Source organism: Borostomias antarcticus (genome assembly GCF_949987555.1).
Source record: "Borostomias antarcticus genome assembly, chromosome: 16".
Taxonomy (NCBI): domain Eukaryota; kingdom Metazoa; phylum Chordata; class Actinopteri; order Stomiiformes; family Stomiidae; genus Borostomias; species Borostomias antarcticus.
In genome coordinates, this window is record NC_140249.1 from 23544947 (window position 1) to 23559460 (window position 14514).

The 14514-nt window shown below is 45.0% G+C and overlaps 1 protein-coding gene across 1 annotated transcript in view; it reads left to right on the forward strand.

Moving 5' to 3' along the window:
* The window catches only part of nell2a (neural EGFL like 2a), a gene marked incomplete at its 5' end in the record, with an annotated part of 95289 nt that overhangs the window by 15814 nt on the left and 64961 nt on the right, over positions 1–14514 (forward strand). Inside the window, 7 exons of the mRNA XM_084451195.1 lie at positions 1635–1808; positions 2490–2586; positions 6370–6442; positions 7407–7489; positions 8492–8620; positions 9833–9935; positions 11861–11952. Coding sequence (XP_084307321.1) covers positions 1635–1808; positions 2490–2586; positions 6370–6442; positions 7407–7489; positions 8492–8620; positions 9833–9935; positions 11861–11952 — 751 coding nt within the window. The remainder of the gene's footprint in view (positions 1–1634; positions 1809–2489; positions 2587–6369; positions 6443–7406; positions 7490–8491; positions 8621–9832; positions 9936–11860; positions 11953–14514) is intronic.

Below are 14514 nucleotides of genomic sequence, written 5' to 3' on the forward strand. Positions count from 1 at the left end.
TTATAAACGAACGCACCATATACCCTGGCATAAGTGCGCTTTTTCATAACCATAGCAACCATTGCTTTATTGTACAAAGACTCAGTAAACTGTAAAAAGACAAGTTCAAGTTGGATTAGAGAGCTGTAGCTGATCGCGCCAAAAAGTATGTTTCCATACACAGCCTACCCATTCAGACCAGAGATTGAATCTTAAATGGTGGTGGTGTAGCCTACTTCATTGTAGGAATAATAAGTATGGCTACAACTACACACAGGCCACAAAATACAATAACAAAATACAGACAACAGCGGCCACTAATGATTTTCTTTTCATTTTGGTAGGCTATCAGGGCTTTTTCCAGGACTGTCAAATACGCCTATAGACAAAGGCTATCCGATTAATAAATGCACGGCACTAAACTTCTGGTAGGCTATATACAGTATGTATAACGTGTTAGGCCTAGCCTAAGCTTACTTTAGTGCACAGAAAACATTGCCTTTGCCCTTTAGGTCCCTTTATATCTGTAGCCTAATTGTTATTGTTGTTGTTATTATTTTACTATGTCGAATGATTTGCCTGTTTGTGTGCTGCGCCGCACCATTGCATTCCTGCACCATCATTTATTTAATGTATTTCGTTACATAAAAACGAATAATATAGGCCACAACTAGGCTACACACATAGGATATAGATAAAATGTAGTGTAAAACGAAATAATAATAAAAACAGCAGGTTATGACATAAGAGGCTGACAGAAAGCCTACTGGGCTATCAGGATCAAAAAACATTTATTTTGCCAAGGAGCCTACTTCACAATATACTACGAATTTTCTTTCGGCCCATGGTGCATAACACAGATGGAGAGATATTAGACAGGATTCAGGGACAATGTAAATAAATATAACACCAGTGAGTTAGCTACTACCACAGCACTTGGCGTGGCTGGAGAACATAAGCTAAGCCAAATGACGGTGGCAATAATAATATAACATAATTTATCTTGTCAGCAACACACAGTAAGCACAATAGTAGGAATAATAACATATATTAACCAGGTTATCTGTTAGTAGCCTGCTATTATTTAGGCTCAATAATCTAACGTTAAGTTGTCATATCACTGATCTCACTGGACGGAGGCTGGCTAGCCATATCAGAGCTAACAAGACAACTAGCAGCTTAAGTAACCTGATGGTGACGGCGACGTTCCTCAATACCACTCGTGGTCAAGTAGCGACGTCAGCTACGTTCGCAATACCACTCGTGGTCAAGTAGCGACGTTCGTCAGGTTTGTCTTCTCAGTTAGCAAATCCACACGGGCCATAATTACGGGAGCTAACGAGAGCCACGCGAATGCCGCGACCCATGCACACATTGCTGACTTACTTCAGGCCGCCGCCGTCGCTAGGACAAAATGTCGTGAGTCACGTCAGTCCTCCTATCAAATACAATGGGAGTCGAATGGATTTCACTCACGTACGTGCGTACGTTTGTCAGCTCCGTATGCAGCTCAGTTCGCTCCGTGCGGTAAGAAATGGCACATTTCACCCCCCATATGCTTGCGTGCGTATGCGTGCGTATGTGTGTGTGTGTGTGTGTGTGTGTGTCATGTGTATATACACGTTTACCTCCCCTCTCCATGGTCTCTCCTGTAGGTTTCTGGAGTTAGAGAGCAGCGGTCAGCGCAGCGAGGTGCGTCTTCACTACCGTACCCGGGGCCAGCAGGCGCACACCGAGGTGTTCCCCTACAGCCTGGCTGACCACCAGTGGCACAAGGTCTCCGTGGCCGTCAGCGCCTCCCATATCATACTGCACGTGGACTGCAACAGGTAGGCCCACCATGGCGCTGTCACCATGCGCTGTCACCATGGTGCTGTCACCATGGCGCTGTCACCATGGCGCTGTCACCACTACCTTAGAGTTACCCTCTGAACATATGTTCAAAAAACAACTAAAGACACATTTGTTCAGACAGGCCTTTGATCATTTATAATTGATACTTTTTGCTGCTTGCAATGTTCTCTTTTTTGTTTTGGTTTCTCGTTTTAACCCTTTTAACCCTGTAAGTACAGTGACACCATTCAGAATATTAATTGGATTTTCCCTAGAATACTAGAATACTAGAAAGCGCAGTTTCTCTGCTTCCAGGAAGTGTTGGAATGTAGGATTATTATTTATTTTGATATATTTTTGATATTTTTTAAATATTTTTGTGATATTTTTAAAATTGTATCGGTGACGTGGTCGTATTCAAAGGATTAATGTGGATTTTGGATTGCATATTTTGTTTGAGTTTAACTTATTACTGTAAAGCACAGTATATAAATAAAGTTTACTTACTTACTACTGATACCCCTGTACACACAATATCCCCTTGACACTTTGACAGTCGTCCATGTTTAAGTCCTCAAGACCCGTCACAGTCTTTTCTCATAGTACAGTCAGACATGTAGACATGTTGGTTGCCTGGATACTGTATTTGCTGACTGGTTTCCATGGCTTCTGTGCAGGATCTACGAGAGAGTGGTGGAGATGCCGTTCATGGACATTCCTGAGGAGACCTCGTTCTGGTTAGGCCAGAGGAGCAGCGCCCATGGCCTCTTCAGGGTAAACGCTGGACCAGCTTTCAACTTTAATGTAACATTGTGGAAGGATGTGTCTTATAATTATTATTATTATGAATTGCATTTATATAGCGCCCTTCATGATACCCAGAGCGCTTTACAGAGTCCAGTATTAATTCAGACACAGTCATACCGGTGGTGGTCAGCTTCATCTGTAGCCACAGCTGCCCTGGGGGCAGACTGACAGAAGCGTGGCTGCCTACGGCTGCCTCCGACCACCACCAACGTTCATTCATACATTGCATGTCTTTAGGATGGTGGGGGAAGCCGGAGTAGAGAACATGCAGAAAGGACCTGGAACGATCGGGATTCGAACCCAGGTCCTTCTTGCTGTGAGGGGACGGTGCTAACCACTGAGCCACCGTGCTGCCCAATTGCTAAATGATTCAGATCATCAGGAAGGGACTAGGAGTCTTGGCCCACAGGCGATTTACCCACAATCCAGTGCTGGCTTGTACCTCTCCTGTTCCACCCTGTTTTATTTACCATGGCTAGGAATTTAATTGCATCCGTTTCTTAAGACCACCAATGGGATTCTCCGTTTCTCTCCGCTCCCTGGCTAAGAACTGACACTACTGCTTCTACTCTGTACATTGCTCCTCCCCTTATCTGCTGCTGAGAGCACAATAATTATCCCACCGTTGAAAACAGTGATTTGTACGAAGTCATTAAGCAGCTGCGACTGTGCTCGTTAGCCATGGTTCATGGTTCATGAAGGGGGAAGTACAGTAAGGGATAAGGGAGTAAAGTGTTTTCATAAAGCGCTTTAGTCAGACATGGTTAGAAAGTGCTTCACAGATTAAAACAAAGGCACAAAGCAGCAGAACATTGACATACATTTCCTCACCCTGGTCTCTCTCTCTCGCTCTCTCTCTCTCTCTCTTACACACACACACACACGCACACACACAAGATACATAAACACATACAGATGCATAAGCAAGAACACAAACAGATTATACGAGTATAATGTCAGCTTATTAACTATGAGCTAATTTGATCAGGCCTGGTGGTTTGTGCTTTGTGCCTGCTGTCATCTAAGAGAGCAGATTGGTATGTGTTCTTGTGTATGTATCTTGTGTGTGTGTGTGTGTGTGTGTGTGTGTGTGTGTGTGTGTGTGTGTGTGTGTGTGTGTGTGTGTGTGTGTGTGTGTGTGTGTGTGTGTGTGTGTGTGTGTGTGTGCGTGCGTGCGTGCGTGTGTGTGTGTGTCGCTGCCGGCTATTGAATTTCCTCAGCGTTAATTGGCAGATGAAAGAGGACTCAGAGGTCATGCCAGTAATCTTGATGTCCCCCCCCCACTCCCTCACCCCCCCCCCTCCTCTAAAGGCCTGATTAGTAGGAGGAACACATCGCCGTGGTTACCCCTCCATTACTGCTCACACACTCCCCTCTCTCTTTGTTTTCAAGGTTTGCTTAGAGACGTGAAAATCGCTGCCTTGGCAATGACGAAAGACAAAGACTTTTATCAGGATGGATCGATGTAGAGGTCTCCTCCACTTAGAAGGCCACTGTTTCAACAGCCTGCTCACTAAAAATAGCCAGAGGGGGCGCCCCGGCCCGGTAGCTCAATGGGCTAGGGCGCTTACCATGTAAAGGCTAGTCCTTTCTGCAGCGGCGTGGGTTCGAATCCGGCCCACGCACTTTGCTGCATGTCTTCCCCCCCCCTCTCTCTCTCTCTCTCTCTCTCCCACCTTTCCTGTCTGTCACCTACACTGTCCTATCATAATAAAGCAGAAATGCCTTAAATAATATCTTTAAAAATAATCATAATAAAAATAGCTGTATGTCACTGGTTGACACCAATCTATAATAATACTTTTAGATTCAATATGACCAGTTTTGCGTCACATACGATAGTATTGGTATCCATGTGGTCCTCCATAGACCTCTCCACTGTGTCACTTATCCCAATGGTTTGTATGTGGGCATTATTTTATTTTTTATTACGGTAACACTTTATATGAGGCCCATGTCTATCTATGACGCATTATAAACATACTTAGAATGTGTTTCAATCTGCTTATAGCACTGTATAACTATAGTTATACTATAAGCTAATTATATGCACTCATACATATTCATAATGCTTTAGAAAAATAATCATAACACATTATAAAGCATTTTATAATTACTTATAAAAGGTCAAGTGTCATAATAATTCAGCATTTCTGGTCACTCACAGATGTTTTTTCCACAAGGATCATAGTGTAATATAATTATCATAGTTGTTAACATTAAAATAATTTTTTAATGGATTATAATCACTATTATAATGCATTGTAATGTGATTTTAAGGCATGTTTAACAAACACAGCTCACGCCAGCTCCCATTCTACCACCTCGCTAGGAGATTTCATCATATCTCTTTCTCCAGATTTGAATTTGCGGTCAGTAAATTGAAGTGAGAAGACAATTTAAAAAACAATTTCTCAGAAGTTGCACAGCTCCACTCCTGCAACGGGAACAGGGATAAACGCACTCTAGGAATAAAATGGGCCAGGTTTCCATGGCGACTGAGTGTGTGTGTGTGTGTGTGTGTGTGTGTGTGTGTATGTGCGTGTGTGTGTGTGTGTGTGTTTGCGTGTGTGTATGTGCGTGCATGAGTGTGTGTGTGTGTGTGTGTGTGTATGTGCGTGCATGAGTGTGTGTGTGTGTGTGTATGAGTGTGTGTGTGTGTGTGTGTGTGTATGTGCATGTGCAGGTGTGTGTTTTGTACACAAGACGAAAGGCTATCAAATTAAGAGACCCCTGAATCTAATTGAATCTGTATCTCCCAACTTACACTTATGTAAAAGAATGGGGAGAAAACGGAAATTGCAATTACGTTCATGACTGCCACATTGTTGGTTCACATTACGCCCTATCTGTGTCCAATTAAATAGTGTGCATCAGCCCGCCACCACGCAGGGAGCATACTAACGCAGGGAGCATACTAACTCAGTGGGTACTTGTCAGACTTCCCCCCCAGGACTGTAACAGGAATTTCCATTGACAGTCATATTTACTAAATGTTTCAGCGTGGGTAATTTTTGGAACACTGTATTCATCTGGGCTCCCTTGCTGTGTGTGAAGATGATGTGTGTGTGTGTGTGTGTGAAGATGATGTGTGTGTGTGTGTGGGGGGGGGTAGGGGGGAGTGTAGGCTTGCGCGCTGTCTATCTATCTATCTATCTATCCATCTATCCATCTATCCATCTATCTATCTATCTATCTATCTATCTATCTATCTATCTATCTATCTATCTATCTATCTATCTATCTATCTATCTATCTATCCATATCTATCTATCTATCTATCTATCTATCTATCTATCTATCTATCTATCTATCTATCTATCTATCTATCTATCTATCTATCCATATATCTATCTATCTATCTATCTATCTATCTATCTATCTATCTATCTATCTATCTATCTATCTATCTATCTATCTATCTATCTATCTATCTATCTATCTATCTATCTATCTATCTATCTATCTATCTATCTATCTATCTATCTATCTCTGCTCCTGTCGCAGGTGGAGCTCATCCAGCTGGTTTATGTAACATCATCCACTCGGATGATAGCTCCACTACCCTCTCATCCTAAGGTGCTTTGATCAAGTGCCACACCTGTTTTCGGCGGGGTAGAGCATGCTCTGTGCAGTAACTCTCTCTCTCTCTCTCTCTGTGTGTGTGTGTGTGTGTGTGTGTGTGTGTGTGTGTGTGTGTGTGTGTGTGTGTGTGCGTGCGTGCGTGTGTGTGTGTGTGTGTGTGTGCAGGGTATAATGCAGGATGTCCAGATACTGGTCATGCCCCAAGGTTACATCTCGCAGTGTCCAGATCTCAACAGGAGTGAGTGAATCCTCTCTCTTTCTGCTGTACCTTCCACTGTACTCGCTCTACCTCAACACACATCAGTACATCAGTACGCCTTAACACTGTAACACATTTTCACTACATTCGAAATTGACTACTAGTATGAAGTCATAAACCATCGATAGCAAATGTTGTTTATGTAATGGACAGCTTATTAACGTCACTTTATAATAATGTAGTCAAAATGTAGTCAGAATGTTACGATGCATCGTTGTATTGTACAGTTCTTAATAGGGCTGGGTTTAAAAAATCGATTCATCGATTTTGAATCGATTCTGAATCAAATGATTCAGAATCGATTCATGAATCCCAAAATCGATCTTTTATTTAATGAATGAATGAATAAATTAAGTAATGAATAGTTCATTAATTCATTCAATGATTCATTCATTCATTATTTTTTGGAAATCAGTATCGATACCCAGCCCTGGTATTGATGTGTTGCATAACTTGGCAGTCATGTAATTAAGGTTACAGCTAAAAAAAAACAGGTTTTAGTAACACTAACCGAATCGATATTGAATCGAATTGAATTGAATAGTGATAATCGATTATGAACCTTGTGAATCAGAATCAAATCGATTCTTGAAATTCAAATCGATACCCAGCCCTAGTTCTTAAATGTTTTACTCTTATGTTGCCTGTTAATGTTTGTCTTAAGCGTATGCTAATGTTTGTGTCTGGATACATGTTAGTTTTATGTGTCTTAATGTGCGTTTCTTATCACAGTGTATTTTGCATTTTAATTGTTGCACGCATATCTGTGTTCCTGTTTTTAGCGGCCTTAACACAACGCCCAGGGACAACAGTTGAAAATTAGCTTCAAGCTAATACTGACATATTCATAGTTTTAATGTTTGCCGTTGATTAATATGTACTGTCCCTGTACAAATAAAATAAACGTAAATCGTAAATAAAAAAAACTCTCCCTCTGTTCCAGCATGTCCGACGTGCAATGACTTCCATGGACTGGTCCAGAAGATCATGGAGTTACAGGACATCCTGGCCAAGACCTCCAGCAAGGTCAGCTTCCTGTCTGCTCCTCACTGCTCTGCAGGATACAGGCACCCAGGCTGATAGGTTAGGTCATCTCTGCAACGGGGTTGAGATGATCTCATCACAAATCAACCTTGTCGGGGCGCCCCCAGTGGCTCAATGGGTTGTGACGCTTACCATGTAAAGGCTAGTCCTTACCGCAGCGGCGTGGGTTTGAATCCGGCCCATGCTCTTTGCTACATGTCTTCCCCTCTCTCTCTCTCTCTCTCTCTCTCTCCCTCCTTTCCTGGCGGTCCGTACACTGCCACGAGGGGTCAGGGAAGAATTTTTACAGCTCACTTATCTGGCCCCTGGGTGAAACTGTTTTTTTCTTCCCTCTGGAATATGTAGAGAGTGGGTCGTATGCCCACCCCCCTCTCTGTAAAGCGCATTGTGTTGCCTCTGGGTATGAAATGCGCTATACAGATAAAGCTTTGATTGATTGATTGATTGATTGATTGATATCCTAATAAAAAGCAGAATTGGCCTTAAAAATCAATCTTTAAAAAAACAAAAACAAATCAACTTTGTCGGCCGACTCCCATGAACACACATCTGCTCTCACTTCTTTGTCGGGGTTTGCCGTTGGATGTTTTTTTAAATGTGTGGTGATGAATGAGGGGGATTGCTCTCTGTGACCAACTCCTTCCCCTCCTCTCCTTCTCTCCTTCTCTCCTTCTCTCCTCCTCTCCCTCTCTCCCTCTCTCCTTCTCTCCTCCTCTCCTCCTATCCCTCTCTCCTCTCCTCCTCTCCTTCTCTCCTCCTCTCCCTCTCTCCTCCTCTCCCTCTCTCCTCCTCTACTCCTCTCCCCCTCTCCTCCTCTCCTTCTCTCCCTCTCTCCCCCTCTCCTCCTCTCCCTCTCTCCTTCTCTCCTCCTCTCCTTCTCTCCTCCTCTCCTCCTCTCCTTCTCTCCTCCTCTCCTCCTCTCCCTCTCTCCTTCTCTCCTCCTCTCCTCCTCTCCCTCTCTCCTATCTTTGGGGGGGGGAGCAGCTGTCCCGGGCGGAGGAGAAGATGAGCGGTCTGGATGGGTGTTATTGTGAGAGGACCTGCGTCGTCCAGGGGGTCGTCTACAGGGAGGACGAGGCCTGGACAGCTGGCTGCAGGAACTGCACGTGCACGGTGGGCTATACACAGTGTGTGTGTGTGTGTGTGTGTGTGTGTGTGTGTGTGTGTGTGTGTGTGTGTGTGTGTGTGTGTGCGTGCGTGTGTACTTTCATTATGTGTAAGTTGGGCTCTTCTTTTATGGTTTGTGATTGTGTGTAATAGTGTGTGTGTGTGTGTGTGTGTGTGTGTGTGTGTGTGTGTGTGTGTGTGTGTGTGAGAGTGTGTGTGTGTGTATATGTGTAAGGTGGGCTCTTTTATGGTTTGTGTTTGTGTGTAATAGTGTGTGTGTGTGTGAGTGTGTGTGTGTGTGTGTGTGCTTCTGTACTTTCATTATGTGTAAGTTGGGCTCTTCTTTTATGGTTTGTGTTTGTGTGTAATAGTGTGTGTGTGTGTGTGTGTCTGCCTGTGTGTTTATGTGTGCACACACTCAGTCCTATTGTTGACCATGCTATTGTTGTGGGCCTGTGTTCATTCAGCGGTAGGGAGGGGGTTCACAGCAGGGCGCTCGTCCATCGGTGATCGTTATTACAGGCGGGCTGCCCCAGAAAATCACACACAGTAACCAAGATTAGACAGATTAACAGTCCTTACAGTAGATACAGTCTCCAGGGACGGCTTTCCCTCCATGTGTGTATAATTAGCCGCGGAGTGGGAAGTGCTGATTGGTGGTTTGGGTTCGCACCGCATCAGCCAACGGATTTCACCCCCTGTCACTCTACCAGCTCCCCAACCTGTCCCCCCCTCTGAACTCCAGTCAACCAATGAGGCGGCTTTGTGCACCGTTACCCAAGGTGCAATGGGGGGAAACGGCATATCTCTCAGTACAGTGCACCTAATTACTCCTGACAGATGATAATTATCTTCTGGGGTCCGTTCCGCCTGCTGGTTCATTCAGTGGGCAGTGGTCGGCGTGTTACCAGACTGATTCCAGCTGCAATTATACAATTAGATGGGAGGTGTTCTTTACCTTCTGTCTGGCAGTTAGCCGCGACCTTTCAGACTCAAAGGTCGTGCATTAAGACGTTATCAATTATGTGGATCAGGCACGTACTCCCCGTGTCTTACTGGAGCGGAGTCTGGCCCTGAGGGAAATGTTGACGAGCTGCAGCGCGAGAAGTGTGCATGAACTCTCCCATGATGCACCACTGTATGGGGGGGAAGTCATGTCTAGTTTGTCGAGGTGTCTGCTGGGATACGCGGTGAACTTCCTGTGTTTCTCGGTGACAGAATGGCACGGTGCAGTGCGAGGCCATCTTCTGCCCCGCCCCTCAGTGCCCAGAAGGCACCTCTCCGGCCTACATGAAGGACGTCTGCTGCAAGGAGTGTCAGCGTGAGTGGAGTACCTTAACCTCTCTCCCCCTCTCTCTCTCTCTCTCACACACACACACACACGCTCACACACACACACACAAACACACGCGCTCACACGCGCATACACTTACAATTCCGCTTGACTATACATGCTCACAAATGCGCACACTCCATCAAGCACGTTGGCGCACGTCGACAAAAGACACGCACACACACAGACACACACAGCACAGCACACCTCCACAATGGCTGCCTGACAACTGACCATGGACTCTGTGTGGCTAAGATACATTCCAGTAAGCCTCCTGGAACGGCCATCTTAGAACGGCCACCCTCTTGCGTGTCCTGCACAGGCACCCATCAGTAATTCATCAACTTGCTTTAGCACAAGATGGCCGCCACTGACGCTAATGTAAACCAGAGAACTGAGGTCACTAGATGTGAGACAAACCAGTTCCTGTTTTGTGAAGATGAGATTATGTTGTGGGTTTATCATAGAGAGCGTTTTACTTGCCTGTCTTCCAGAAAAGTTTGGAATTGAATTGAAACGAAGAAGAAATGTTGCAAGCTGCTGGGATAGGATTGTCTCGCTGTGTGGAATATGAAACATTAAGATAAATGTCCGTGCGTTTTCTTTCATCAATAGGCGTTTAACGCGGATGTGTTGCTCTCCGATAAATAATTCTGTCTCATCACGTACCTACAGGCAGTGAGGGAAGGTGTTTCAGACGCAGAGCGGAGCGCCAAATTACCTAGCTCACTGCATGACACTTCACCGCATATTGTGCCGTTGCTTCTCCGATATAGAAATGGATTTCAAAGGATATGAGATTTTCTCACCTAAATTTTTCTTAAAGTGACCTCAGAAGTCAAGCGATGTGTTTGCCTTTCCACAGCAATGACAGCTTGAAGGGGCATTCTGCAGTTTGGCTCAAAAGCTCAAATGAAAAATGATAGCCTAGTCTAACAAGAAATCACAAACCGCATGCTGCACCTTTAAATCAGCACGCTACATGTATGTCATTCACTCAAAGGATCTCCTTATACTTAATAGCATTAAGATGTTAAATCCTGGTTTACAAGTTGATTCCCTCACTAGATATATATTTTGCACTGAGACCAAAGTGTGTATTTTTAGAGGACTGCGCTACCTACTCATGTTTAAATTTAATTCAAACAAACACGCCCACACACACCATCATCACACTTAAGCTGTTCTTCTAGATTCACAATTCACACTCATACTCCGTCCAAGTCCAAACGCTGCATTTAGTTTCACGTTTTCTCAAGAGGAATCCGTTAGCTTTGGTGGCTAATCAGCGTTAGCATGCCTTACCCAGAGGTTGCTCGGCAACAGAAGGGTTTAACATTAAGAGGCCTAATCTGTTGTTTTGTTACATAAACATCAACGAGCGCGAGGTAATCGCTTTTAAACGGGGCATCCCTGTGTGTTTGTGTCCCGTTATCTGAGGTAGACGAACACGGAGCTAATTACCCACGCTCCTCTTTGGGAGAAGAGCTCTTCTAAGACACGACGCCCTCTCCGATGAAAGATCGATGTGCTCCGAGCCGAGGCGGTCTCGCAGGACTGGGACGCCTTGTGTTTTAGACTGTAGGGCGTTTGATGCCGTTAGTCAAGCTCTAAATAAAACTGCACTTTAAAAGAAGAAGAATTAACATTTTGATAGGTGACTGAGACAAAGCCTGGGGTTTTTTATATATATTTTTTTACATATTGGTTTTTATTTTGCCAATTTTAGTACTTGTCAATCGGTCTGAAAACCAGGGAACAACTCAGAGGAAGCTGACTGTTTCTGTTCTTTGTGCATATAACCAATATGTGTGTGTGTGTGTGTGTGTGTGTGTGTGTGTGTGTGTGTGTGTGTGTGTGTGTGTGTGTGTGTGTGTGTGTGTGTGTGGGCGCACTTGCGTGTCTATTTCCAGCCGTGTGCGTGTTCCGTGGGAGAGAGTTTGTGGAGGGGGACCAGAAGGCCGTGCGTGACTCGGCTGGCAGGTGCCTGCAGTTTGAGTGCAGGGTAAGTACTGTACCGTTCACCACACTGCCTTCACAAAACACGCTCCCTAAAACTCTCTAATACACGCTCCCTAAAACTCTCTAAAACACGCTCCCTAAAACTCTCTAAAACACGCTCCCTAAAACTCTCTAAAACACGCTCCCTTAAACTCTCTAAAACACGCTCCCTAAAACTCTCTAAAACACGCTCCCTAAAACTCTCTAAAACACGCTCCCTAAAACTCTCTAAAACACGCTCCCTAAAACTCTCTAAAACACGCTCCCTAAAACTCTCTAAAACACGCTCCCTAAAACTCTCTAAAACACGCTCCCTAAAACTCTCTAAAACACGCTCCCTAAAACTCTCTCAAACACGCTCCCTAAAACTCTCTAAAACACGCTCCCTAAAACTCTCTAAAACACGCTCCCTAAAACTCTCTCAAACACGCTCCCTAAAACTCTCTAAAACACGCTCCCTAAAACTCTCTCAAACACGCTCCCTAAAACTCTCTCAAACACGCTCCCTAAAACTCTCTCCACACTTCCCCAAAAAAGAGACACAATAACCATAAACAAGCTCTTCAGACGGGGCGAATCCAGCTAGCAGTGGACACGCGTTGCGTTGCCTCTGTGTATGAACTGCGCCAGGGGCGGACTGGCCTGGCGCGCCAACTGGCCTGGCCCGCGGTGAATGCCCCCCCCCCCCCGTCAACAAATCGCGCACCCCACCCCCCTCCTGTCAACAAGTCGCGCAGCACCCCCCCCCGTCAACAAAACTAAACTGAAGGTGTTCCATCTCACCGCGTCGGCTCGGCTCGTGGCCTGACTGGGGCTACATTTCCCGGCAGGAAATATTCACCCAGTCCAGCCCTGAACTGCGCTATACAAATAAAGTTTGATTTGATTTGATGACGTCTCAGTAAATACTCTGTTCTCCTCAGGCCAGGGCCTCAATCAAGCCTGATTGGCTAGCACGCTGAGCCTTCAACCTCAGCCAACTTTATCGATCCCGTTTGTTATTTGTTATGAGCGGAAAGCGGCTAATTGAGTTAGCATTGTGGGAGCGGAGGCTAACGCCTGTCAATCATAGATATTCCCAATACTCATCATAGAGTACCCTGCGCCTCACGGGACTGGCCAGCTGCACACACACACACACACACACACACACTCCTGTCTGCTAACTGACTGTAGAGACAAGAAAAAGGAGATCAGAGGAGCTCTCTCTGGGCCGGGCAGCGGTGTCAGTCATCCTGCTCCCCCCGACTCCCGCTGCGCCTCCTCGTGACAGCTGCTCGTCACGCGGCTGGTGCTCCTGGTGCTCCTGGTTCTCCTTCTCCACCGGCTGATTTGAGGGGAGGGGGGGGGAGAGGGGACGGGGGGACGGGGGGGGGGGCTGCAGGTTGAAAGAGAGAAGAGGAGAATGGAAACACTTTCTCCTCTGAGTTACACTAGATTTTTTTTTTATAGTCCACCTACTGCATTATAACTGCATTATCACAGTAATATCTCTTCTTATGCAAAAACACTATACGCAATATACTCAAAACATTAATACACATACTCGCAATTTCAGGTTTTCTTGTCTCACTTCTTGGGTTAAGGGAAGTGTGGGGGTGGTTAGAGAGAAGGGAGAAGGGCATAGCTTGTTGTCTGCGCTCGTCACGAGGACATCAACCTCAGATAGCAAACGGATCTGGGCCATATATGGGCCGGAACTAAGCCAGATCTGGCCTGTATATGGCCCTGATCCGCTTGCTGTCTGGGACCCCTGTGTCATGCCTGCAATATGGTGCATTATAACACATTTATGATGGATGCCTGTAGTCAAAGCCTGCCTATAACCCTTGATACACACTTACCCATGAGTGTACAGTGTTATGAGTCATAACTGTTAGGATTCGCTATGCTATGTTCACTTTCTCTGGTGTGTTAATGACGATCTTCTCATCATGTGTTAATGATGATCTTCTCATCATGTGTTAATGATGATCTCCACATCATGTGTTAATGATGATCTCATCATGTGTTAATGATGATCTCCTCATCATGTGTTAATGATGATCTCCTCATCATGTGTTAATGATGATCTCCTCATCGTGTGTTAATGACGATCTCCTCATCATGTGTTAATGATGATCTCATCGTGTGTTAATGATGATCTCATCATGTGTTAATGATGATCTCATCATGTGTTAATGATGATCTCATCATGTGTTAATGATGATCTCATCATGTGTTAATGATGATCTCATCATGTGTTTATGACGATCTCCTCATCATGTGTTAATGATGATCTCCTCATCATGTGTTAATGATGATCTCCTCATCATGTGTTAATGATGATCTCCTCATGTGGAGTTGTCAAGGAGACAGAGATGAGGTCATTAGCAGAGGCTGTTAACATGATGCTGGACAAGAGAGATCTCTAATCAGGTTTACCCTGGCTAATCACACATGCACACACACACACACACACACACGTTCAGACACACACACACACACACACACATGCTCAGACACACACCCATCACATCACTCTCCATCTCAAACGCCCGAAAAGAATCGATAGGCTGAGTTACAC